General features: G+C 45.0%; 1 protein-coding gene across 2 annotated transcripts; it reads left to right on the top strand.

The window, feature by feature from the left end:
• Positions 1 to 100: 100 nt before the first annotated feature.
• LOC140429841 (dnaJ homolog subfamily C member 25-like) lies at positions 101 to 23215 on the top strand. 2 transcript variants are annotated; one of them, XM_072517323.1, is made up of 4 exons: positions 101 to 127; positions 11199 to 11351; positions 14972 to 15442; positions 16626 to 23215. In XM_072517323.1, exons 1-4 carry the CDS (start codon positions 116 to 118, stop codon positions 16746 to 16748), a joined length of 759 nt encoding a protein of 252 aa, XP_072373424.1. In that variant the 5' UTR covers positions 101 to 115; the 3' UTR covers positions 16749 to 23215. The 2 variants fall into 2 exon arrangements, with proteins under 2 accessions (XP_072373424.1, XP_072373423.1); XM_072517322.1 differs by lacking the exon at positions 101 to 127 and adding an exon at positions 3949 to 4254.
• The last annotated feature ends 3814 nt before the right edge of the window (positions 23216 to 27029 follow it).

The raw sequence follows: 27029 nt of genomic DNA, 5'->3' as shown, positions 1-27029 counted from the left end.
GAGCCTTCCCAGGCCAGCCCCATCCCCATAACCCCACCGAACCTGCGTGGGCTGTGGGGAGGATGCAAAGAGGCATGACTTGGACAGGCAAGCTGAGAGGGCACATGCTTGGCAAATGCAATATAATGTGGGTAAATGTGAGGTTATCCACTTTGGTGGCAAAAAACAGGAAGACAGATTATTATCTGAGTGATGGCAGTTTAGGAAAAGGGGAAGTGCAAAGCGACCTGGGTGTCATGGGGGAACAGTCGCTGAAGGTTGGCAGGCAGGTACAGCAGGCGGTAAGGAAAGCTAATCGCATGCTGGCCTTCATAGCGAGGAGAATGGAGTATAAGAGTAGGGATGGCTTGCTGCAGTTATACAGGGCCTTGATAAGGCCACACCTTGAGTATCGTGTGCAGTTCTGGTCTCCTCATTTGAGGAAGGACATTCTTGCTGTTGAGGGTGGCCGGCGAAGCATTACCAGACTGAGAGTGGCAGGACTGACATGTGAAGAAAGACTGGATCGACTGGGCTTGTGCGCACTGGAGTTTAGAAAAATGAGAGGGGATCTCGTGGAAACATGTAAAATCCTGATGGGTCTGATGCGAGAAGAATGTTGCGATGTTGGAGACGTCCAGAATTAGGGGTCACAGCCTAAGAATAAGGGGTAAGCCATTCAGGTCCGTGATGAGGAAGAATGTCTTCTCCCAGAGAATTGAAAATTTGTGGAATTCTCTACCACAGAAAGCTGTTGGAGCCAGTTCTTTGCATATATTCAAGAGGGAGCTGGACATGGCCCTTGCGGCTAAAGGAATCAAGGGGTATGGAGAGAAAGTGGGAGTCGGATACTGAATTTCCATGATCAACCGTGATCATATTGAATGGTGGTGCAGGCTCAAAGGGCCGAATGGCCTGCACCTATTTTCTATGTTTCTATCCCTGGACACAAGGGGCAATTTATCATGGCCAATCCATCTATCCTGCACATCTTTGGACTGGGTGGAAACCGGAGCACCCGGAGAAAACACACGCAGATACGGGGAGAATGTGCAAACTCCACACAGTCATGTCATGCAGGAGTGTCACAAGTCCCAATGGTTTGTCCTCGAACAAAACCAAGGTGTTCGGATGGGGACGCACCGAGCACTGCGAGAGACATTGCCAGGAACATGCAGAGGTGCCTGAGGGAGGGCAAAAAAAACACCAAATGCATCCTATCTGCCCAGCCTTCCAAAGCACCAGCCCCCCCCCCCCACATGTGGCAGAGTCTGCAGATCACCCATTGGGCTTACTCAGACAGCATGGTAGCATAGTGGTTAGCACAGTTGCTTCACAGCTCCAGGGTCCCAGGTTCGATTTCCGGCTTGGGTCACTGTCTCTGTGGAGTCTGCATGTTCTCCCCTTGTGTGAGTTGGTTTCCTCCAGATGCTCCGAGTTTCCTCCCACAGACCAAAGGTGTGCAGGTTAGGTGGATTGGCCATTCTAAATTGCCCTTCGTGCCCAAAAAAGTTAGGTGGGGTACTGGGTTACGGGGATAAAGGGGGATAGGGTGGAGGTGTGGGGCTTGGGTAGGGTGCTCTTTCCAAGGGCCGGTGCAGACTTGATGGGGTGAATGGCCTCCTTCTGCACTGTAAATTAGTCAAGAAGGCATACGGCATGCTTGCCTTCATTGGCCGGGGCATTGAGTATAAGAATTGGCAAGTCATGTTGCAGCTGTATAGAACCTTAGTTAGGCCACACTTGGAGTATAGTGTTCAATTCTGGTCGCCACACTACCAGAAGGATGTGGAGGCTTTAGAGAGGGTGCAGAAGAGATTTACCAGAATGTTGCCTGGTATGGAGGGCATAAGCTATGAGGAGCGATTGAATAAACTCGGTTTGTTCTCACTGGAACGAAGGAGGTTGAGGGGCGACCTGATAGAGGTATACAAAATTATGAGGGGCATAGACAGAGTGGATAGTCAGAGGCTTTTCCCCAGGGTAGAGGGGTCAATTACTAGGGGGCATAGGTTTAAGGTGAGAGGGGCAAAGTTTAGAGTAGATGTACGAGGCAAGTTTTTTACGCAGAGGGTAGTGGGTGCCTGGAACTCACTACCGGAGGAGGTAGTGGAGGCAGGGACGATAGGGACATTTAAGGGGCATCTTGACAAATATATGAATAGGATGGGAATAGAAGGATACGGACCCAGGAAGTGTAGAAGATTGTAGTTTAGTCGGGCAGTATGGTCGGCACGGGCTTGGAGGGCCGAAGGGCCTGTTCCTGTGCTGTACATTTCTTTGTTCTTTGTTCTTTGTTAAATTCTATCTCAGAACCCATCGAACTGGAGTGGAAGCAAGTCAGCCTTGATCCTGAGGGGACTGCCTGTGACGAGACGTAGGAACGTACAACACTGAAACAGGTCATTCAGTCCAACTGGTCCATTTTGGTGCCTATGCTGCACGTGATAACTAGAGTACTGAATCCAGTTCTGGTCATCACACTTTCGGAAGGGTGTGAGTGCCTGCGAACGGCTGTAAGAGTGAGGGGATTTAGTAATAAGGTTTGGTTGGAAAAACTGGGGTTATTCTCCTTGGAGCGGAGGAGATTGAGGGGCGATTTGATAGAGCTGTGATAAGATAAGATTGTGACAAGAGTGACTTGGAGGGGAACCTCCAGGTGATGGTGTTCCCAGATATCTGCTGCCCTTGTCCTTCTAGATGTCGCGACTATTGGTTTCAGAAGGTGTTGCCTAAGGATGCGAGAAATGGCTTTTTTACGTCATAATGACCTGGAACCTGATGCTTTCCAAGGGTGGTGGAAATAGAGATGGTCAATGATTCCAAAAGGATATTGGATGGGAATCTGAGGGAGATAAACAGGCTATGAGGTGGGGGAATGGGACTGATCGGATTGCTCTAGACAGCCAGCATAGATTAATGGGCTAAATGCCTTCTTTTGTGCCAGAATAACTCTATGGCTCTCTGAACTTCCTCCCTCCCCTCTTTATCTCACCCTTTTCTCATATCTTTCCATTTCTTTCTCCCATATGTTTATCATAAATGCACCCATGTATTCTCAACATAAAAACAGGAGAAGGCCATTTGCCAAAGGAAGTTCCAAACAGATATATCAGGATGGTGACCAAATGCTTGATCAAAAAGAGTGTCTTAAAGGGAGCGAGGCGGGCAGAGAGCTTTAAGGAGGGATTTCCACACTTTAATACCTAGGACGCCCCAAAGAAATTAAGCACTTTTTGAAGTGTTTGTAACATAGGAAGTATTGCAGTCAATTTAAACCTGGCAAAGCTCCCACAAGCAGCAATGTGATAATGACCAGATCATTATGTACAGTAATTTGATTGAGCAATGAATATTGGCCAACACATCAGGCAGCACTCTGCTGCTAATCTTCAGAATAATACCATGGGATCTTTTCCATCCAACTCAAGAGGACAGATGGGGTTTTGGTTTCAACATCTCTCATCTGAAAGGCGGCACAGCTGACCGAACAGCTCTCCCTCGGTACAGCAATGGTGGTGTCAACCTGGATTCTCTTTCGTGCTCAGGTCCCTGGCGTGGGTGGGGGTTTGATCCCACGACCTCCTGACTCGAAGGCATGAGTGTCACCCACTGACATCGTGAAAAAGAAGCTTCGGTCCAATTCATTCACCATTTGGGGAAACAAAATGTAAATTGAAATAAAATCTATGAAGATTCAATGATAAAAGAGGGGGAATTAGATAAATGTTTGAGTGGGGGCAAGAACTGGTGGGATTTGTTGCGGGGAAGAGCATGAAGGGGAAATGGGATGGTTCATTCAAGGAGCTAGCATGGACAAGAGGGGCTGAATGGCCTCGCCCATGACCGTTGCCCGCGCGAGACGGACGACCGTTGGGGTTTGAAATGGTGACGTGTCACACGCACGCGCCGCTCCCACGTGGCGGGCTGGAGGCGGGGCGAGGGTACTGCGCACGCGCGGGCCGCCCGGCCGCCAGTGCGCTGACCATGGCGTCGGTGGGGAGGCGGGGGAGCAGGCTCCTGCTGCTCCGGCTCTGCGTCGCCTCCTTCACCCTGTGCGGCCGCGCCGACGGCCTGGTGGAAGGTCTCTACTGCGGCGCCGTCTCCTGCTATGACGTGCTTGGCGTGGCCCGGGACGCCGGCAAGAGCGACATCGCCCGCGCCTACCGCCAGCTCGCCCGGCGCTACCACCCGGACCGGTACCGGCCCACCGAGGCCGAGGAGAACCCCGAGGAGCGCTTCCTGCTGGTCGCCACCGCCTACGAGACTCTGAAGGTCTGCAGGGAGGGGACGGGGTTTGAGTAGGTTTGCGGCTTCTTCCCAATCCCTAGGAGGATGGGGCAGGGGCATCTTTGGGGTGGAGGAGACATCTGTGGAGGTCCCATTTGTTGTGGGTAGGAGGCACCTGTGGGGGAGAACAGGGTGGAGGGGGCACCTGGAGGGATGGGTGATTGGGGCTGTGAGGTGTGCAGTGGGGATTATGTTGAGTATTCATTTGGGGGTGAGTGTGGAAGAGTATCCCGAGGGTGACGGTGCTGCTCGAGGGGTGATTGGGGTTGGCACACTGCAGTCGCTCGCCTGACACTTAGTGTTTGCTGCTGGTGCTTGTATGCAGATGTCAGCTACTGGCAAAAGAAAACATGCATCTCTGGTTACTGTGATAGTTAATTTTAAAACATCCAGTCTGTAATAGCTGTTTGACAAACTGCTTTGGTTTGCATGGAAGATTTGGCAACTTGTCACTTCAACTTGTACCTCAGTTTCTCCTTCCAAACTTCCTAATACACTTGAAAGTATTTTGCTGCGGGGTTAATTGCTAACCTTATTTACAGAGGTATAATTTGTAGGATTACTGTTAAAAGTATGAAATGATATGTTTAAATCACTTGTTCATGTTAATCTTTTGGCAGCAATTCCGATACACAGATAGAATGGTAGCCGTTAGCGGTTCTGGTGAGGTGGACTGAGGGATAAATGGTAAACCAGGCCCCTAGTCCATGTTGCTTTTGAATACTGGGATCTTGTACCTCCACCTGAATAAGCCAGCAGGACCTCTAACACCGTAGCTCTGCTTTTTAGAACAGTGAATGGACAGCCTAGATAATTATGCAAGGTTTGGAGCATAGCTAAAATTCGCATCTTCCTCACTTAAAAACCTGTGTCAGCGAAAACTGGAATTCCAACCTGGGCCCTTTCTAATTCCTTTGGTTCTGCTATTCATTATATGAACACGATTGTCAGAGCCTTTGATTTTTTTTTCTGAATGTAGAGAACAAATCTTTTGTCATGAATAATTTTAAATTTCCAGTTTGAGAGTTGAGGGCGGGCTGTGGTAGATAGGAACAGGAGGAGGCCCGTTGAGCCTGCTCCGCCATTCAACACGATCACGGTTGATTGGACATATCAATGCCTTTTACACCCACTATCCCCAGAGCCCTTTTAAGTTATTTGTTAATCAGAAATCCATCAATCTCGTAAGAAACCCACTCAATGTCTGAGCTTCCACAGTCTCTAGGGTAGAGAATTCCAGAGATTCACAACCCTCGAGAGTGAAAACATTCTCCTCACCTTGGTCCTAAGTGGCATCCCCCTTATTTTGAAATTGGGCCCTTGGTTCTAGACCCTACAACCAAGGGAATCATCTTATCTCTATCTACCCTGTCTAACCTCTTTAAGTATTTTGTGGGTTTCAATGAGATCACCCCTCATTGTTTGAAACTGTAGAAAATACAGGCTCCGTTTGCCCAATCTCTTTTCATATGTCAGTCCCATTATCTCTGGAACAAGTCTGGTGAAACTTTGTTGCACTTCCTCTGTGGTAATATCCTTTCTGAGGCAAGGGGAACAGTACTTCAGGAGGGGTGTAAGCTCCTACAATTGCAGCAAGACTTCATCACTCCTGTTCTCAAACCCTCTTGTGATAAAGGCAAACATTCCATTAGCCTTCCTAATAGCTTGCTGCACCTGCACATTAGCCTTCAGTGATTTATGCAAAGGGGCACCCAGGTCCCTGTGCACATCTACGCTTTGTAATTTCTTACCATTGAGGGAATACGCCACACCTTGTTCCTTCCAAGTGGATTACCTCTCAGTTTTCCTTCTGCCCTGTTCTTGCCTGCTCCATAAGTCTGTCCAAATCCTCCTGTAGCTGCTTTACATCTTCCTCACAATACACCTTTCTGCCCAGCATTGTATAATCTTGGGCTGGTTTACCTCACTTGGCTAGACATGATGCAGAGCAAGGCCAGCAGCGCGGGTTCAATTCCGTACTGGCTGAGGTTATGAGGCCTGCCGTCTCAATCTTGCCTGAGGTGTGGTGATCCTCGGGTTAAATCACCACCAGTCAGCTCTCCCCCTCAGGGAAAAGCAGACTATGGTCATCTAGGACTATGGGAACTTTACCGTACCTTATAATCTTGGAAAAATTACATTTGGTCCCCGTATCCAAATCAAGACCCAATTACTGATCCTTACAGTTCTACGCTGTCCACAGGCTGCCAATGCAAGAATGGCCTGTTTATTTCTACTATTTTCTGCTTGTTGGCCGATCCTTGGAAATGGAGTGCTACCTATTGCTGAAGATGTAAAAGCAGGTCCTTATTAAGCACCGCTGGAGTGCATTTAGATTTATTGTCACTTGTACCGAGATACAGTGAGAAGTATTGTTCTGCGTGCAATCCAGGCAGATCGTTATACACATGAAAAACATAGGACATATGATAAATACACAATGTAATAGACATTGGGTGAAGCATAACTGAGTGTAATGCTACACAATACAGAGGATGCATGGAGTTCAGTCTGTAAGAGGGTCATTCAGGAGTTTGGTAACAGTGGGAAAGAAGCTGTTTTTGTATCTGTTCGTGCATGTTCTCAGGCTTTTGTAAGTAAATCTGTATGAAAGAATACGATGAATTATTGAAGTTCCATTTATATGCTATAGAAGAGTCTCAAAGACTTTAGGTGTTTAGGAGTAGCCTACTAATCTAGAAAGCCTGACTGGAATAGCAGTAACAAACATTGCCCTTTAAGGGGCAGCATGGTAGCACAGTGGTTAGCACAGTTGCGTCACAGCTCCAGGGTCCCAGGTTTGATTCCAGGCTTGGGTCACTGTCTGTGTGGAGTTTGCACTTTCTCCCCATGTCTGCATGGGTTTCCTCCGGTAGCTCCCACAGTCCAAAGATGTGCAGGTTAGGTGGATTGGCCATGCTAAATTGCCCTTAGTGTCCAAAAAGTTTGGGTGGGGTTGCGGGGATAGGGTGGAGGTGTGTGGGCCTGGACGGGGTGCTCTTTCCAAGGACGGGTGCAGACTCGATGGGCCGAATGGCCTCCTGCACTGTAAATTCTATGTGTGTGTGTTGAGAAGTTATAATTATCAACTACTGATCCAGGCAGAAGGTTTCTCGGTGCTTTCATCAGCAAGACTGTTCAACTTTGACTTAATTGCAGTTAATAACTCTTTGATGAGAGAGGCTTGTACTCTGCCCTCATTTCAATTAAGTGTTGCCCTCATTTCAATTAAGTGTGTTACATTTGGTATATGTAATGTACTTTTTATTCTTTCACAATGTTAAGGGTCCTTCCTGTTCCCTTATTTCCCCTTTCTTTTATTTTTGTCGTCACATTTTTGCTCCATAGATGATTTATGGACATCTGTCTTTGAGGCATCCTGTATCTTTGATTTAAGCAGAAGGAAGCAGTGGCCTGTGCCTTTAATTCAAACAAAAGGACTTGGAAGGTGGTGCTGACTTGGACTAGTGATTGTAGACTGACTGGCATCAGTGCTGACACTGTTTGATTTGGCTGGTAGCCAATGAATTTGGCCCAAAATGCTGTGCTCTCCCTGGTACCGTGGTGATTTGGATGTGATCCCACTGGGATGTTTTCAGAGTCACGAGGTTCCAGTTTGGATTCTGGCAGCCTGGGTGAAGAGATCTGACTAACTCTCTCCAAAAAGCTACTGAGGGCTGACTCTCTCTCCAGCAGTCTGCGTACCGTTTTTGCGACTGCAGAGGCCTGAAGTCAACCCACGAGCTGAAAGCAAGGTTTGATGTGAAATGAGATGTTTCTCCAGGCTGCCTGAGAGTACTGTGTTTTCTAGCCTCCGGGGACCCTGAATGAATGACTACAAACACTGGCTATAAATCCGAGTCTTTAGCATGTTATGAAGATAGTGTGCTAAAGAACTACCATCTAAAGACTCATATATCTTTTGACCTTCAATCTTATTGTGTTTTACTCCTTTCCACCCCTCATTTTTCCTGTCTTGTGTGTGTCGGTAACAGTGGGACAGTTAAAGGGGGTAGTAGGTATTAGCTTGTTACCAGTTGTATTTACTGCATATTTCATGATAGTTCTTGGTATAAATAAACCGTAATTGTGTTTAAACTTACAATTATTGAGCAGCCAAGGGCCAAAGACTTTGGGTATTTTTATAAGAATTATTGGTTAATTCACTTGTGTTGTGACTCTGGGGCACTAGCCAACGATGTCATAACAACGGGAAGAGGGCATCGCTGGCTAGACCAGGATTGTCATTGCCCATCCCTAAACTGCTGTTAGGAAGGGGGTTCCAGGGCCATGGAGGGAACTTGCAGGTGATGGAGAGGAAAACTGCAGGGGATGGGCACAATGGAAATGTGGAGCTTGTTCAAGGAACAGCTACTGCGTGTCCTTGATAAGTATGTACCTGTCAGGCAGGGAGGAAGTGGTCGAGCAAGGGAACCGTGGTTTACTAAGGCAGTCGAAACACTTGTCAAGAGGAAGAAGGAGGCTTATGTAAAGATGAGACATGAAGGTTCAGTAAGGGCGCTCGAGAGTTACAAGTTAGCTAGGAAGGACCTAAAGAGAGAGCTAAGAAGAGCCAGGAGGGGACATGAGAAATCTTTGGCAGGTAGGATCAAGGATAACCCTAAAGCTTTCTATAGAAATGTCAGGAATAAAAGAATGACTAGGGTAAGAGTAGGGCCAGTCAAGGACAGTAGTGGGATGTTGTGCTTGGAGTCCGAGGAGATAGAAGAGGTGCTAAATGAATATTTTTCGTCAGTATTCACACAGGAAAAAGACAATGTTGTCGAGGAGAATACTGAGATTCAGGCTACTAGACTAGAAGGGCTTGAGGTTCATAAGGAGGAGGTGTTAGCAATTCTGGAAAGTGTGGAAATAGATAAGTCCCCTGGGCCGGATGGGATTTATCCTAGGATTCTCTGGGAAGCTAGGGAGGAGATTGCTGAGCCTTTGGCTTTGATCTTTCAGTCATCTTTGTCAACAGGAATAGTGCCAGAAGACTGGAGGATAGCAAATGTTGTCCCCTTGTTCAAGAAGGGGAGTAGAGACAACCCCGGTAACTATAGACCAGTGAGCCTCACTTCTGTTGTGGGCAAAATCTTGGAAAGGTTTATAAGAGATAGGGTGTATAATCATCTGGAAAGGAATAATTTGATTAATCATAGTCAACACGGTTTCGTGAAGGGTAGGTCGTGCCTCACAAACCTTATTGAGTTCTTTGAGAAGGGGACCAAACAGGTGGATGAGGGTAAAGCAGTTGATGTGGTGTATATGGATTTCAGTAAAGCGTTTGATAAGGCTCCCCATGGTAGGCTACTGCAGAGAATACGGAAGCATGGGATTCAGGGAGATTTAGCAGTTTGGATCAGAAATTGGCTAGCTGGAAGGAGACAAAGGGTGGTGGTTGATGGGAGGTGTTCAGACTGGAGTCCAGTTACTAGTGGTGTACCACAAGCATCTGTTTTGGGGCCACTGCTGTTTGTCATTTTTATGAATGACCTGGAGGGCGGCGTAGAAGGATGGGTGAGTAAATTTGCAGATGACACTAAAGTCGGTGGAGTTGTGGACAGTGCGGAAGGATATTACAAGTTACAGAGGGACATAGATAAGCTGCAGCGCTGGGCTGAGAGGTGTCAAATGGAGTTTAATGCAGAAAAGTGTGAGGTGATTCATTTTGGAAGGAATAACAGGAAGACTGAGTACTGGGCTAATGGTAAGATTCTTGGCAGTGTGGATGAGCAGAGAGATCTCGGTGTCCATGTACATGGATCCCTGAAAGTTGCCACTCGGGTTGAGAGGGTTGTTAAGAAGGCGTACGGTGTGTTAGTTTTTATTGGTAGAGGGATTGAGTTTCGGTGCCATGATGTCATGTTGCAGCTGTACAAAACTCTGGTGCGGCCGCATTTGGAGTATTGCGTGCAATTCTGGTCGCAGCATTATAGGAAGGATGTGGAAGCATTGGAAAGGGTGCAGAGGAGATTTACCAGAATGTTGCCTGGTATGGAGGGAGAAGAGCTTATGAAGAAAGGCTGAGGGACTTGAGACTGTTTTCGTTAGAGAGAAGAAGGTTAAGAGGTGACTTAATTGAGGCATACAAGATGATCAGAGGATTGGATAGGGTGGACAGTGAGAGCCTTTTTCCTCGGATGGTGATGTCTAGCACGAGGGGACATAGCTTTAAATTGAGGGGAGATAGATATAGGACAGATGTCAGAGGTAGGTTCTTTACTCAGAGAGTAGTAAGGGTGTGGAATGCCCTGCCTGCAACAGTAGTGGACTTGCCAACACTAAGGGTATTCAAATGGTAATTGGATAGACATGGACGATAAGGGAATAGTGTAGATGGGCTTTAGAATGGTTTCACAGGTCGGCGCAACATCGAGGGCCGAAGTGCCTGTACTGCGCTGTTATGTTCTGTGTGTTCCTATGCATCTGCTGCCCTTGTTCTAGTTGGTAGAGGTCGCAGGTTTGGAAGGTGCTGTCGAAGGAGCCTTGGTGAGCTGCTGCAGCGCATCTTGTAGATGGTACACACGGCTGCCACTGTGCATTGGTGGTGGAGGGAGTGAATGTTGGAGATGATGAATGGGGTGCCAATCAAGCAGACTGCTTTGTCCTGGATGGTATTGAACTTCCTGAATGTTGTTGGAATCGTACTCATCCAGGCAAATAGCGAGTAGTCCATCGCACTCCTAAAGTACTCCTTGAGTAGGTTTGAGAGTGTAAGTGAGGAACCCTTGTATAACAAGAATTGCAGTTTTCTACATGTACTATTTTTGATACTCTCCCTGTTTATAATTAGAGAATTATCAATAGAAATGATCTAAATGTATGCTGTTACAAACAGATCAAAAATACTGTCCAGCTTTATACATGAGCTGAGAATTAATACACAGTTAGTAATTGCCATTTGTTTTTAACCCTGTACCGTGCAGGATGATGAAGCCCGAAAGGATTATGATTACATGCTTGACCACCCTGATGAATTCTACAGACACTACTACCATTACTACAAGAGAAGGCTGGCACCCAAAGTGGACGTCCGAATAGTTATAATTGTGACAGTTTGTGCTATATCACTCTTTCAGGTAAGGCAGTTATGTAAGAATATGTTACACAGAAAGGAAAGACTATTTGAATGTTGAGTGACAGTTCCAGGGAACTACCAAGCCTCTATCTACATAAACAGGCTGGATAACAGTTCCCAGTCAGTAAGCCTGACCTCTGCTGATGTAATCTTATTCATATGTTCTCTGTTAATTTGGTTCCTCCGTTATGGGACTGACCTGGTATTCCACTGTCAACAATATTTGCTGTAGGATTTATCAGGTAGCACAAGTGATCTAAATGGAAAATAATTATAAATTACTTTAAAAATTTAACTTTTGATTCTTGCTGAGGGACTGATGGAGCTGGATTTATTCACTTTGAAGCAGAGAAAGTTAAGGGAATATTTGAAAGCAATGCTTAAAATTAAATATTCCGGTGGTCAAGGAGAAACTGCTTCCGTTGTTGGGAGAATCAGTAACCAGAGGTGACCAATTTAAGATAATTGGCAAACAATCCAGGGAAGAACATCCTCCTGTTCAAGGATGAGCCTGATACAGTTTAAGGTGGTGCACAGGGTGCATATGACTTGGGCGAGAATGAGTGGGTTCTTCCAGGGGATAGCAGATAAGAGGTTTGGGCGAGGGCCAGCGAATCAAGCGCACATGTTTTGCGTTTGAAAAAATTGGGAACGTTCTGGGTGGGAGTGTTCGCAGTCTTAGCTAGGCTAGTGGAGGAGGAGGTGGGCCCAGACCGTTTGGTGGTGATATTTGGGGTTTCGGAGAAGCTGGAGCTCATGGAGAGGAGGAAGGCCAATGTCGTGGCCTTCGCCTCTCTGATTGCACGGCGACAAATTTTGCTGGCTTGGCGGTCGGCATCACCACCAGGGGTAGCGGCTTGGTTGGGTGACCTGTATGACTTCCTGCGGTTAGAGAAGATAAAATATAGAACATTACAGCGCAGAAGAGGTCCTTCGGCCCTCGATGTTGCGCCAACCCTTGAAACCACTCTAAAGCCCATCTACACTATTCCCTTATCGTCCATATGTCTATCCAATGACCATTTGAATGCCCTTAGTTTTGGCGAATCCACTACTGTTGCAGGCAGTGCATTCCACGCCCTTACTACTCTCTGAGTAAACAACCTACCTCTGACATCTGTCCTATATCTATCTCCCCTCAATTTAAAGCTATGTCCCCTCGTGCTAGACATCACCATCCGAGGAAAAAGGCTCTCACTGTCCACCCTGTCTAATCCTCTGATCATCTTGTATGCCTCAATTAAGACACCTCTTAACCTTATCTCTAACGAAAACAGCCTCAAGTCCCTCAGCCTTCCCTCATAAGATCTTCCCTCCATACCAAGCAATATTCTGGTAAATCTCCTCTGCACCCTTTCCAATGCTTCCACATCCTTCCTATAATGCGGCGGCCAGAATTGCACGCAATACTCCAAATGTGGCCGCACCAGAGTTTTGTACAGCTGCAACATGACCTCATGGCTCCGAAACTCAATCCCTCTACCAATAAAAGCTAACACACTGTATGCCTTCTTAACAACCCTCTCAACCTGGGTGGCAACTTTCAGGGATCTATGTACATGGACACCGAGATCTCTCTGCTCATCCACACTACCAAGAATCTTACCATTAGCCCAGTACTCTGTCTTCCTGTTATTCCTTCCAAAATGAATCACCTCTCACTTTTCTGCATTAAACTCGATTTGCCACCTCTCAGCCCAGCGCTGCAGGTTATCTATGTCCTTCTGTAACTTGTAACATCCTTCCGCACTGTCCACAACTCCACCGACTTTAGTGTCATCTGCAAATTTACTCACCCATCCTTCTACACCCTTCTCCAGGTCATTTATAAATATGACAAACAGCAGTGGCCCCAAAACAGATCCTTGTGGTACACCACTAGTAACTGGACTCCAGTCTGAACATTTCCCATCAACCACCACCCTCTGTCTTCTTCCAGCTAGCCAATTTCTGATCCAAACTGCTAAATCACCCTGAATCCCATGCCTCCGTATTTTCTGCAGTAGCCTACCGTGGGGAACCTTATCAAACGCTTTATTGAAATCCATATGCACCACATCAACTGCTTTACCCTCATCCACCTGTTTGGTCCCCTTCTCAAAGAACTCAATAAGGTTTGTGAGGCACGACCTACCCTTCACAAAACCACGTTGACTATCTCTAATCAAATTATTCCTTTCCAGATGATTATACATCCTATCTCTTATAAACCTTTCCAAGCCTTTGCCTACAACAGAAGTAAGGCGCACTAGTCTATAGTTACCGGGGTTGTCTCTACTCCCCTTCTTGAACAAGGGGACAGCATTTGCTATCCTCCAGTCTTCTGGCACTATTCCTGTAGACAAAGATGACTTAAAGATCAAAGCCAAAGGCTCAGCAATCTCCTCCCTAGTTTCCCAGAGAATCCTAGGATAAATCCCATCCGGCCCAGGGGACTTATCTAAATATGAGTTAAGGGGCTCAGCAGAGGGGTTTGAGAAAAGGTGGAGGATGTTTGTGACTGTTTGAGGAGCTGTTCACGGGGGGGGGGTGAAAAGGGGAAAACTTTGTGCAGACTGCATAGTTGATTGCTGGGAAGTATGTTTCCCGTGGTGTTTGTATTGTAACCTGTTTTGATACATGTTTGTAATAAAATACATTTTAAAATACCAACAATCCAGGCAAGAAATAAGAATTGTTTTGCGATCTGGAATGCCCGGTCTGAAAAAGTAGTGAAAGCTGGTTCAATAGTAACTCTCAAAAGGCGATTAACTATGGACTTGGGAGAAATTTACAGGGCTTTGCGGAAAGAGCAGGGGAGTGGGACTCTCCTTCAAAGGGCTCTGTCAGACAGAATGGCAGCCTGCTGAGCTGTATTCTAGGGATTGAATGGTAGACTTGGGGGGAGGGGGAAGGAAATGGTCTGTTCTGATACCTCCGCTCTATTCAGAGCAATTAATTACACTATGCTTTGCATCTAGAAAGTTCACATTGTTTCAGCTTTTATGGCAGTTGGTGTAAATGGCTTACAATTGTTACGATACAGACTAGCAGCCGAGAGGTATTGAGTCCAGATCCCATCATTAATTTAAAAATGGGAAAGAATGACTTGTTAGTGATCTGGTCGGATACGCTCATGTCCTTCAAGGAAAGGAATTTGGCATCCCTGTCTGGTCTGTCCTACATGCGACCCCAGTCCCATATGGCGTGGTTGACTCTTAATGCCCTTAAAATGACCCTCCAAATCGCTCCGTTTTAATGACAATTCCATAAAAATTAGGAACAGGAATAGTCCATTCAGCCCTTTGAGCCTGCTCTGCAGTTTTATAAGATCATAGCTGATTTAACACTTCCCTGCCTTCTCCCCATAATCCTAATTCCCCAACTAATTAAAAACCTAGTATGTCGATATGTAGAAGGTCCAACACTTCATGAGGAATGCGATGGGGGATTAATTCGAATAAATTGTATTATTACTGAAAGCAGGTAGCTTTCTTGCAGCAAGTACATTATTCAGGATTTCAGTTCGTTTGATGCAATTTCTAACGGGATACTGATTTGAGGGTCTTTTATATTTGTAAAATGGCTTTCAGTGCTAATTTTTGCACCTTTTGTGTGTTTGAATCTTTGTTGTTGTTGCAGTACTACAGCTGGTGGAGCAGTTACAGCGAGGCCCTTCATTATCTCACCACTGTTCCAAAGTATAGAATCCAGGCTACAGAAATTGCTAAGCAGCAAGGTCTGCTTAATAAAGCGAAAGAAAAAGGGAAAAACAGACGCTCGAAAGAAGAAATCAAAGAGGAGGAGGAGGAAATCATTAAAGGCATTATCAAAAATAACATTGACATTAAAGGGGGCTATCAGAAACCACGGCTATATGACATACTCCTCTTCCAAATCGTTTTGGCTCCTTATTACATCTGTAGCTATGTCATCTGGTACTGCAGGTGGATTTACCACTTTCACATAAAACGGGAAGAGTATGGAGAAGAAGAGAAATTGTACATTATCAGAAAAAACATGCATATGTCACAAGGCCAGTTTGACAGTCTTGAAGATCATCAGAAAGAGACGTTTCTTGAGAGAAAGCTGTGGTTATGGGAAAACTTTGAGGTAAGCCTTGCATGTTGTAATCGAGAGCAGGATAAGTTATTTTCATGTACAAAATGGAAACCCTAGTCTTGAAGAACGTGGAAGTACTGTAATGGACGTAACTCCGTCTCAAATATTTGTCGCATTATGCCTGACACATCTAAACACACCAGGACGAAAAATTAAATCAACGCATAATGCACATTGACAAGTGCAAAATTTAGACAGGCACCTAGTTTTAGAAGCTTTGTCACCTTCTCCTACAAGGGTGTTATCAAACTGAACAATATTTTGTCATTGTTCATGGTTATAAGTTGTTGCTGGAGGGGCGGCACGGTGGCGCAGTGATTAGCGCTGCTGCTTTATGGCGCCGAGGACCCGGGTTTGATCCCGGCCCCAAGTCACTGTGGAGTTTGTACCTTCGCCACGTGTCTGCATGGATATCCCCTCACAACCCAATGATGTGCAGGGTAGGTGGATTGGCCACGCTAAATTGTCCCTTAATTGGAAAAATAAATAAATTGTTGCTGGCATGGAATTTATATTGGGGAAAATAGCTGGCTCTGGATTCCCTGAAAAAATTCATCTCGTATATGTTTGTTTTCTTATCACTTTTCCTACACCCTGTACTTGTTGAGTCCTCTGCTGAGGTGCAGTCAGTGGGTGACAGTTGCCTTCTGGCCAGTTGCCCCAAGTGACCATTGGTAGTGACTGTCAATGCGCTGCTCAGCGTTACCAGAGGGAATACAGATTCAAAGCTGCTGGAAATGCTCAGACGACCTGGCAGCAAATGTGAAGAGTGAAGCGGTTTCTGGTTGATGACCTTTCCTCAGAACACAGACGAGAAATTTCTCAGCCACGTCCCATTGAATGGTGGAACAATGTCGAGGGGCTGAATGGCCTACCCATGTTCCTAGGGGGACTGCGTCCAAATCTGATCTGATCCTATACTTCCACAACCATCCCAGATACATACACTTCAGGCAGGGTTCACTGGATTCTGCTTCAGTGAGAACCCTCATTAATTTTGCCCCCTTGTAACCTAACTGTACTCAGTTGTAATGCTAATGGACCCTAGAGCAATTGGCTAACTCGAGCATGAGCCAAAGTTCAACCGTGGCACACCTTATTCTCACTGGATCAGCCCACTGAGCTGAAGGGGAGCAGTGTACCCGAGAATTTAATGATGTGTTTTTTTTTTAAGGTTTATAAGGTGGAACAAGAGGAAGAGCTCAAAAAGAAAGTAGCTTCAGATCCTCGATGGAAACGGTATCGACGTTGGATGAAAAATGAGGGGCCAGGGAGGCTGACCTTCGTAGATGACTAAATACCTCTGCCTTACACCACTGTTTACAGAAAATGTCTTTTTATACAATAAAACCCTATTTTGATAATGGAATATAAATATAATTGACCTAAACTCAGGATTCAGTTCATACAAAAAAATTGCAGCCCTATTACCATTTTGATTCATCCCTCCCAAAAAGATGCACGCTCAGATATTATCGGAAATGATATTTAATGGAGCTTGACTACATTATTTCCATTATTCAAATTATATTTTTTGAACTGGAAGGACTAAAGTTGATAAATTTTTACAATTTTGGTTGCTTATTCATTTTATATATAAATATATTAATATATAGGTGAGATGGAAATTGCATTGACAAAGGTTAGTCAACTGTAGCATTTATGGTTGTAAATTAAAATGTCATAGAAATAAAACTTAAAATGTGAGATTTGACCATTTAATGGTTATTTGGCTTTCTCGGGATGTTAAATCTTGGCTGTTCCAGACCAGCTGGCAGGAGCTTAGTTAGAGCCAGTATTATATATTAGATAGAATCTACAGGAGGCTTGTGAACATAGACTCTGGTTACAGTTTGCATTAATCGTATTTATTGCTTGCACCCCCTACCCCTTTGTACACCCCTCACTTCTGGATGCACTAATTTTACCATCATTAGTTCTCTTAAAAAATCTCTGATTTGCTTCACAAGTCTCAATTTTGTAGCTGATCAGCCAAATAATAAAAGTTGGTGTATTTCTTTTGGGCAGCTCGGTTCTCTGAACATGTCCTCTTAAGGACTTGACAACATCCACCAAATTAGCCAATATCCATTGTTGCTGTCTACTCTCGAGATAGAGCTGTTAAAATAACTACTTTACTTACTGTGTCCTTAAGGTCTCTTCCCAGCTATTGCAGTATTTAAAGGGGATCTTCATGTTGCCATTTATGTTCATTGCCTCAATTTGGATTTTAAAAAATGTATTTAGCATTGTTTCAGATTAATGAAATCAATCTAGACATTATTATGGGGCTAAGTACCTTAGTGCCAAGTAGCTGGCAGTATAAAATGTAGATGACAGTCCAAGCATAGATGATCTTTATGAAACACAGGCCTGATTGAACCTGTGTTGCACTAAGTTGGTGCCTCCAGTTCAGCATGCAGTGACAGATACAGAAACCTGGTATAGCTAATCTCTGGTGCCCACAAGCTAGTTTGTTAGAAAATGTTAATTGAGAAGCAGAATACTGCGGTTGCTGGAAATCTGAAATAAAAATGAAAAATGCTGGAAATACTCAGAAGCATCTGTGGAGAGAGAGAAAGAGTTTCTCCACAGATGCTTCCAGCATTTTATATTAGAGAATGTTGATGGTTTTATTAAAATGTGTATATCATGCAGTGGATCGTTACCATGTATCTCAACTAAATGCTTAGGCCAGGACCATTTTTGCACACTTGGGTCTATTAGTATTAGACTAACATGAAGCCGATAATATAATTTTATTCAAGGTTTGAATCTTAGAATATGCATCTTCCTTCGCTGTCCACCCCAAGGCTAATATCTTAGACAAACACAAAAACATCTCCAGTTGTAAGTAACTTGTTGAAATATTCTTCATTGTGGCTTTGCAATGAGATACTAAAGCAAAGTCACCTAATTTCTAAGCTTTATGAGGAATAACATATGCACAAAAATATTTAGAAGCATGCATTAATAAGATAACACAACTGACAATTTAGAATGTCACCAATGCCATTGACTGATCACTCACTGTGGACTTGGGCAAACCCATTGAGAGCGGCAACCGTTCCTATTCGGCAGCAGACAATGAAAGATGGCGGACTTGTGATACCAATCAATTTGACAATACCTAATTGGGGAAGGGGTGTTTGCATTATATGTTGGGTGAATGCAGTTTTGCTTCACTAGCTTACAAGTACTACTTAAAGCCACTTTCATTGGAAACCGTAACTAGGATTTTGTTTTGGATGTATAACACATAAAACATCACTTGCAGTTCACAAAGTTTCATAGTGAGAAAGTTCTCAAGCGAAGGCTAGCTGAACTCTGGGAATTTATTGCTACAAAGACTTGCGACCATGTGAATTAAATATCCGAAGACACTTCACAGGAAAAAGGAACACTTGCATTTATATGGTGCCTTTCATGAAAAATATGAGCAAATATGCTTTACGGCCAATTAAGTACTTTGGGAGTGTAGTCACTGTTACAGTACGGGAGGTGCAGAGCAAGCGTCCACAAAACATTGTGATAACACCCAAAATCCTTTTTGTTTTGTTTGTGTTTTATTGTCACATGTACTGAGGTACAGTGAAAAGTACTGTTCTGCGTACAGCCCAGACAGATCATTCCATACATGAAAAAAACATAGGGCATACATAAATACACAATGTAAATACATGGACACAGGCATTGGGTGAAGCATACAGGAGTGCAGTACTACTCAGTAGAGAAGATGCGTGATGAGATCAGATCAGTCCATAAGAGGGTCATTTAGGAGTCTCGTAACAGCAGGGAAGAAGCTGTTTTTGAATCTGTTAGTGCGTGTTCTCAGACTTTTTTTAATCTCCTGCCCGATGGAAACAGTTGGAAGAGTCCTTCCTAAATTAAATGATATAATTTGGGAGGTACCCTTGGCTTAGGAAAGTGAACTTCAGATAGGGTATCTGTTCCTGATTACTGTTCATCTACCTGCCTTGGTAAGATTTTTATTCTTTCAAGGAACCTTTAAGTGCGCTGTGTGAATGGCAGGTGATTATATTTATATATATATATATATATATATATATATATAAATAAAAATCCAGTCATCACATTGTCCAGGAGCTTGTATGCAAATTGGCTACTGCGTTCCCTATTTTGCAACAACAACTGCACTTCAGCTCACTGGCTGCAATTGCAGACAACACAACTAATAAGAGTAGCATTGGTATGACTTTGGAGGTGTAAAATATTGTGTCTGAGCAAATATTCGGCAAGATATGAAAATCTGCATTCTGGGGGGGGGGGGGTTCTGAGTTTAAAAATATATATTTTTCCTTAAATTTTGTTGGAATACGTTGCTGTTGCTGAGTTTTGTCGAACATTCTTTAACGTTTGTTATAATGTGCTAATCGGGATTCACATGTCGGCCTGAGAATAAATCCAATGCGATTAGCATATCTGTTTTACTCTCTCCCTCTTTGAGTTTGTTTTTTTAAACTTAATATACTTTTTGTCTTTTTTTGAACTTTTGCCATAGGGAATTAGTGCAGCAGGAAAATGGGTCAATACTGATTGTCAAAATGAAATGATGGCGCTATTCAAATGAATAAACAGACCATTGGACATGAAACTTGGGTGTGAAATTACGAGTAGAGCTGTATCTGAGCCACCTATAGTTGCAGATTTTTGTGTAAACGGTGTCAAATGTCACATTATAGGAATGAAAGTGTGATACATATGACCTTGTGAGGCACAATTGAATGGTGTAGCAGCACAGAATTTCTGGAGTTGTTCCATACCTGATATGTTGTGCCGGATGTTCCTTCCAGTTGCTTTCAAAGAAAGTCAAAATATTAGAATTGAGCCAAGTGGTAATTCAAGGGCTACTTGTTTTTCTAAATTGGCTTTGAATTCCACAGGTTATAAATATTTTTATATGCTGCAAAGACATTTATTGAGAATATAAATATTTATATACAGAGACGTGCCACCTCACGTGAGTTAAATGTTTAAAATAGTTTCAAATATCTAAAAACCCTAATATTTGTGTTACTCGCAAGATTATTTCATATTTGAAGCCACCATTTTATTAAAGAAAAATATTACTGCTCTATATAACTATTGTTCCAGCGCGGTCCTTTAATAGAAGGATTCCTCTGGAGATCAGAAAATAACACTATTCCTAACAAAGTGAAGTGAAACACTGATCGCTGCCTCCAGCCGATAATTAAAATCTTGCAAAGCGCAGCTACTAATCTGTATTCTTGTGTAACATGGATTGCTGAAAACCCTAATGTATGCTTTTGTTGCCTGCAGTCTCAACTGTTGCCGTGCTCCCAGGGGTAGCATCTCACCTCCTCCACACTAAACTTGAGTTCATTCAGCTCTGCATTTCCTTTCTTGCGCCGTGTCCCTTTCACCCATCACCCTTGTGACTGCTGACCTACATTGTGCTGCAGTCTGACAAAGCCTCGATTTTTGAAATTCTCATCCTTGCGTTCAAATCCCCCCACGACCTTGCTCACCCCTATCTCTAACACTCCAGCTCTCCAATCTCTACACTGCTTCAATTCCAACCTCTTGAGTGTCCCCAATTTACTTTATCCATCGACTTGCGGTGATGCTTTTGGCTACGCTGGCCGCAAAGTTATGGAATTTCTCCTCTAAACTCTGCCTCTTTAAGCCCATCTCTTTGTCCAAACCTTTGGTCAGTTCTATCACTGTGTCAAAATATGTCTTGAGAACATTTCTATGAAATGCCTTAGATCATCTTTGCTAAATGTGCTACAGAAATGCAAGTTGTTAGGTCTTGACTGATCTACATTTTTAAATGTGTCTTCTGACGTTTTTAAAAACTAATCACAACATGCGTCCATAAACACAACATTCTCCCTGTTCACCTCTGCCTCTGAGATACTGCTTGGGTTTTAGAGAGAAATGGTTGTCTTTTATGCAAAGACAGGACTATTGTATTCCTTTCTTACCCGGGGCAAAGTTTCCTCCTGTCAGATTTCTGTTTTGAGGACTGAAAGCGGTGGTCTGTCTAATTACGATGTTGTAATGTTTAGATAGGCAAAGGTTTGGAGGTGAGAGATGCTGAGGATATTCCAGGAATGTATTTTGCATCAACTTTGTGCCCATTGCAACATCAGGTAGACACCACTGGAGGCTCATTGGATACAATGGGCTAGAGTATGTTGAGTCTCTGCTTGCAGGTTCAACTTGCCATATGAGGCCATGAAAGCAAACACAAGCATGAAGTCACATATCAGTATTTGTATATAACTTTTTGTGAGGGGAACAATTTTTAGTCCATTCTCCACAGTAGAACTGGTGAAATTTGTGTTTGTATCTATTCGCCCAGCGTACTCCCTTTTCCAATTAACAGCAATATAAAGAAGCTCCCTCAGGCTGCAGTCTCGACAGGTATAACACTATTCCATTGTATATTTACACAAGACCATGGAATTTCTGTTGTATTTTGATGTGGACTTTAAAAGTTCTCTCATTCTGCTGGGTGTTCTTTGACTGGTGCCTGTGAATAATGCACTTTTAATTGTATTGTTCATGTCCGCATCTTGTTGCAAGAGCTCTTTGCAGCTGTCTATAAAGCTACTGTCTATCTGATTTTTTTAAACTAGCCCAGCGGTATTATTCGAGTTTTTTTTTTTTGTCTTATGTATTTACCTTATGCAGTTTGCCATTAAATTGCTGTAAATTTGCTTTATTTAAAACCTAATGAGAATACTGTGGCATGCTTTAGACAAATACGTTCCTTAAGTATTCCGAAGTCTTTTAATTGAAAAATATGAATTTCCATCACATTTTGGAATGTACTTTATGCCGAAGGCCTGTCCTGAGATCTGCTTCGGTCTAATCTTAGCCGATGGAATAGACAGGTTTAAAAACTCTTTTCTTTTTAAACTATTCTTGATCAGATTTGTTGCAAGATTGACTGATCTTATTTATAGATTGAGTATGAGATCCTTAATCTGGGATCTGTGTGATTGTGCATTTCTAGGTATATCACTGAGGGAGGAGGGGAAATCAAAGAATGAAATTAGATGCTCATTAGTATATTAATTTATTATCGACTCAAATTGTGGGGTTGAGGGGAGGGGTTCTTGAATATTCATCTGTAATTGGAACTTGGCAACTATAGTTTACGTGTCAGTATTTTGTGGACGTCAGTATTGTCACACCAGAAATGTGAAATATCACAAGCAAACTGCCTTCAAGAATTAAAACAAGCTGAAGTAAGCATTGAACAGTACAGCTCTCAATGCTCATCTCAATTGTGAGAAAACCTCGTGTGAATATGCTGGCACCTACAGTCTCCTAATCCTAACATATTGGGAGCCCAAATTGCTGTTTGCTACTCAGTTGGGTTACCTATCAAAGAAAATGTCCAGTAATTAGAATTCAACCAGTGCAGAAGGAGGCCATTTGGCCCATCGACAGAGCACCCTACCAAGGCCCAATCCCCTACACTATCCCCATAACCCCATCTAGGGGCAATATAGCATATACAATTCACCTAACCTGCACATCATTGGACTGTGGTAGAAAACCCACACACGGGGAATGTGGTAACTATGCAGTCAGCCAAGGTCTTTGCCGCTGTGAGGCAGCAGTGCTAACCACTGTGCTACACCAAAATTGGTCAACTACATATAATGAAACAGGATTGTAAGTTTAAAATGTTCTACTTTTGGTAGAACAGTGTATTATGCCATGTGTACTTTTGAAAAGTTTTAAATAAATGAATATTTCAGAGCATGTGTTTGAAATTGTTTACAATAAAGATGTTATAGTCTGTGGACATGAATATTTCACTTAGCTGAAGGGCAAATCGTATAGTTCATAAAATGCAGGTTAGAGACAGGAAGGATGAGCTAAATCATGAATGTTGGTGGGAAAAGCTTGCGTTTTAATAGTCTCCGGGAAGAGAATACCCTAAGATAAGAGGTTCCATAGCTCTGAGGGACTGCGACAAGGTAACATCAGTTGCTGTGAAAGTGGATAGAATCATAGAACGTACAGTGCAGAATGAGGCCATTTGGCCCATTGAGTCTGCACCGGCCCTTGAAAAGAGCACCCTACTTAAGCCCACACCTCCACCCTATCCCCGTAACTGCACCTAACCTTTTAGACATTAAGGGGCAAGTTAGCTTAGCCAATCCACCTAACTTGCACCTCTGGACTGGGAGGAAAACGGAGCACCCGGATCTAATGATGTCTGCCGTTAGTTAGACTCAACCTTGCACGTTTCAGGTTTTTGCAATTTTTTTGCATGCTAAAATGTGAGCTGAAGTTGTATGAATTTATAATCTAGGAGTGAGCCTGTTCTGCCATTGATAAGACAGTGGCTGATCTGATTGTGGCCTCCACTCTACTTTCACTCTATACCCTTCGACTTCCTTGTTAGTCGCGAATCTGGCGAATTCAGCCTTTTAAAATATTCAATGATCCAGTCTCCACAGACTAATGATCTTCCGAGGAAAACATTGTCCTTATCTTCATCTAAGTGGGAGACTGTCTCCGAGTTCTAGTGTCTCCCAACAAAGTGCCCTCAGGACCTTATGCTTCAATAAGATTATCTCACATTTTTCTGAAATCCAATGGATACAGGCCCAGCCTGTCCAACCTTTGTAGAATAACCCTGTCATCCCAGGTATCAGACAAGTGGACCTTCTCTGAACTGCTAATGTAATTATATCCTGCGCATATACTTCAGATGTAATCTAAGACCGTAAGCTGCAGCACCATCTCATACAATTATAGAATCCCGACAGTACAGAAGGAGGCCACTCGGCCCATTAAGTATATACCGACCCTCTGAAAGAGCCCTCTCCCTTCCCGTGCCACCCTTTCTTCCAGCTCTGGACCCCGAATGGGCATTGCCTCAAATGGTCGGAGCACTGACTACATGGTCTGCAAGCTGTTCAGATATTCCCGTCAAGTGGCCTCTGTCAATACTGAGTCAGGCTTTTGCGGGTTCAGGGGAGTGGGTTCCTGGCATAGGGAAGGTCAGTCGGTACAAGAATATGGGCTGTGATTTAAGGGTTGCCAACTCTAGCTGGGCATAGTCTGGGAGATGTCACATGACCTCTTACCTTCAGCTGCCCCTCACCCACTCCTGCCATTGGTCTCTGAGCCGGGTTGAGAGCCGCAGAGCTCAGGACTGCCCCTCTCTCCACCCCCCCCCCCCCCTCCCCCAGGTCCTCATTATATTTCAGGCTGAACCCTGCTACTGCCTCGGTCCCCCTCCTGGGAACAGCCAGTCTTTGGGCAAGGACTAACACGGTGGCGCCACCCTCCTCCACCTGCACTTCCTTAGAAGTGCTGCAGGTGGTGAGGAGACCACCCTCGGGAGTATCTCTCAGCCCCTTTAACTTCAGTGAACAGTACCTTGTTAAGATTCCAATTCTTTGTCCCTTTGACTTCAGCCTTCCTGGCACTCCTCTTTCATCCCTTGGTTTCTAGAACGATCTGTTCTTTAGCTTATGGGAATCACTTTCTTCCCTACACTCCATTGACCGGCCTCTCTCCTGGCAGTATCTGTGAGAGCTGCCTTCTTCTCAGATACTTGGCTCCAACTGAACCACAAGTGCGAGTTGGCAACCCTAAAGATCCCCCCCCCCGCCGCTCTTCTTCAGAATAGTCTCCTGAAGCCTTTTACATCCGTGTGCAAGGACAAGCTGGGCTGAGCCTAGAAAGACAGCACCTTTGAGAGTGCGGCACTCCCGCTGCACTGCAATTGGGATTGTCAGCTGAGAGGTTTGTGTCTGGTCTCTGGAGAGGCAGTTTGAAGCTTCTGACTCTGAAAACGTGATTTTTTCCGGTTCTGTTACCTGTTTCTGGTGTCACAGTGGCACGGGTTAGCACTGCTACCACGTAGCGCCTGGGACCCGGGTTCAACTATAGCCTCAGGTGACTGTCTGTGCGGACTCTGCACGTTCTCCCCGTGTCTGCGTGGGTTTCCTCCGGGTGCTCCGGTTTCCTCCCACAGTCCAATGATGTGGGGCGGGATTCTCCCAGCCCTGCGCCGAGCCGGAGAATCCCCGCAAACAGGACACGCTGCCCCGACGCCGGCGCGCGATTCTCGGAGAATTGGCGCCGGCATGGTTGTCGCGCCGCCGGTCGCGGGCCTCTCTACGTGGCTGGCCCTCCGATTCTCTGGCCCGGATGGGCTGAGCGGCCGTAAGGAAAGAGCCGAGTCCCGCCGGCGCCGTCCTAACCTGCTCTAGGCCGGCGGGACCTCGGCATGTAAGGGTCGGGTGGCGGCCTGTGGGGGGGTGTCCGATGTGGCCTGGACCGCGATCGGGATCCACCAATCGGTGGGCCGGCCTCTGTGGCTGGGGGCCTCCTTTCCTATGCGCCGGCCCCTGTGCCATGTTGCGTCCGGGCCGGCGCGTTGAAGGAGGCCACTGCGCACGCGTGCATTGGATGCACTGCGCATGCCCTCGTTGGCGCTGGCACAACTGCACATGCGCAGATCCCGCGGCGCACAATTCGCGCCGGGATCGGCAGCTGGAATGGCGCGAACCGCTCTAGCGCCGTGCTGGCCCCCTGTAGGGGCCAGAATTAGTCGTGGGAGCGGCCTGTTCATGCCGTCGTAAAACGCGACGGTGTTTACAACGGCGTGGACACTGCCGCGGGATTGGAGAATCCCGCCCGTGCAGTTTGGGCAGCACAGTAACACAGTGGTTAGCCCTGTTGCTTCACAACGCCAGTGTCCCAGGTTCGATTCCTGGCTTGGGTCACTGTTGAGTCTGCACGTTCTCCGTGTCTGCGTGGGTTTCCTCCCACAAGTCCTGAAAGACGTGCTTGTTAGGTGAATTGTACATTCTAAATTCTTCTTGTGTACCCGAACAAGTGCTGGAGTGTGGCGACTAGGGGCTTTTCACAGTAACTTCATTGCAGTGTTAATGTATGCGTACTTGTGACAATAAAAATTATTATTATATTTGTGCTTGACTGCTTTCCTATTGTGTGTGGATAATGAGCCATTCCCCCACTACAAAACCCTCACTCGGTACTCCTGCAAACCTCACAGTGAGGAGGTAGATGGCAGTATGAGCGCTTCTATTGAAGGCTCTGCCCCATCTTGCGTCCACTGGAGATGGTGAAGAGTTTGTGATTCAGTGGGCTGGTCTCCTCCCTCCAGTGAATCCCGGTGACATCAGTTCCTTCAGTGGGCGCCTGGGCGGAGTTTATTTTGCAAAATAAAGTATTAGCCCAGGAACAGAGTGAGTAGCATTGGAAAGACAGAGCGAGGGTGAAAAGCATGAGTACAAACTCAAGCGTGTCGAGCATGCAGCGGATGGTGGAGCAGCTGAAGTTTGAGGCAGGAATCGAGAGGATGAAGGTGGGTGAATGAAGCGCGGGGATACAAAATTGCTACATTTTGTATCGAGAACGTGAGCGTTCCATTCCCGGGGAGGGAAAGAAATTGCAACAAATGAATCTGTTCCCCCCCCCCCCCCCGTTACACCTTGTGGAAGAGTGGATCTCAAGTGTTGCAAAAGTTACATTGTGCATCTTTAGTTTGAGACACATTTCCCTCCCTCCAGCAATTGCAGATGCCACA

This window comes from Scyliorhinus torazame, chromosome 9 (assembly GCF_047496885.1).
Source record: "Scyliorhinus torazame isolate Kashiwa2021f chromosome 9, sScyTor2.1, whole genome shotgun sequence".
Taxonomy (NCBI): domain Eukaryota; kingdom Metazoa; phylum Chordata; class Chondrichthyes; order Carcharhiniformes; family Scyliorhinidae; genus Scyliorhinus; species Scyliorhinus torazame.
This window is presented reverse-complemented; position numbering and strand designations above follow the sequence as displayed.

Excerpts from the sequence above, each read along its gene's own strand:
- LOC140429841 (XM_072517322.1), top strand. The coding sequence starts at position 3,967 with ATGGCGTCGGTGGGGAGGCGGGGGAGCAGGCTCCTGCTGCTCCGGCTC. Across the intron at positions 4,255-11,198 it reads CCGCCTACGAGACTCTGAAG|GATGATGAAGCCCGAAAGGA; the intron begins GTCTGCAGGGAG and ends TGTACCGTGCAG. Across the intron at positions 15,443-16,625 it reads GGTTATGGGAAAACTTTGAG|GTTTATAAGGTGGAACAAGA; the intron begins GTAAGCCTTGCA and ends TTTTTTTTTAAG.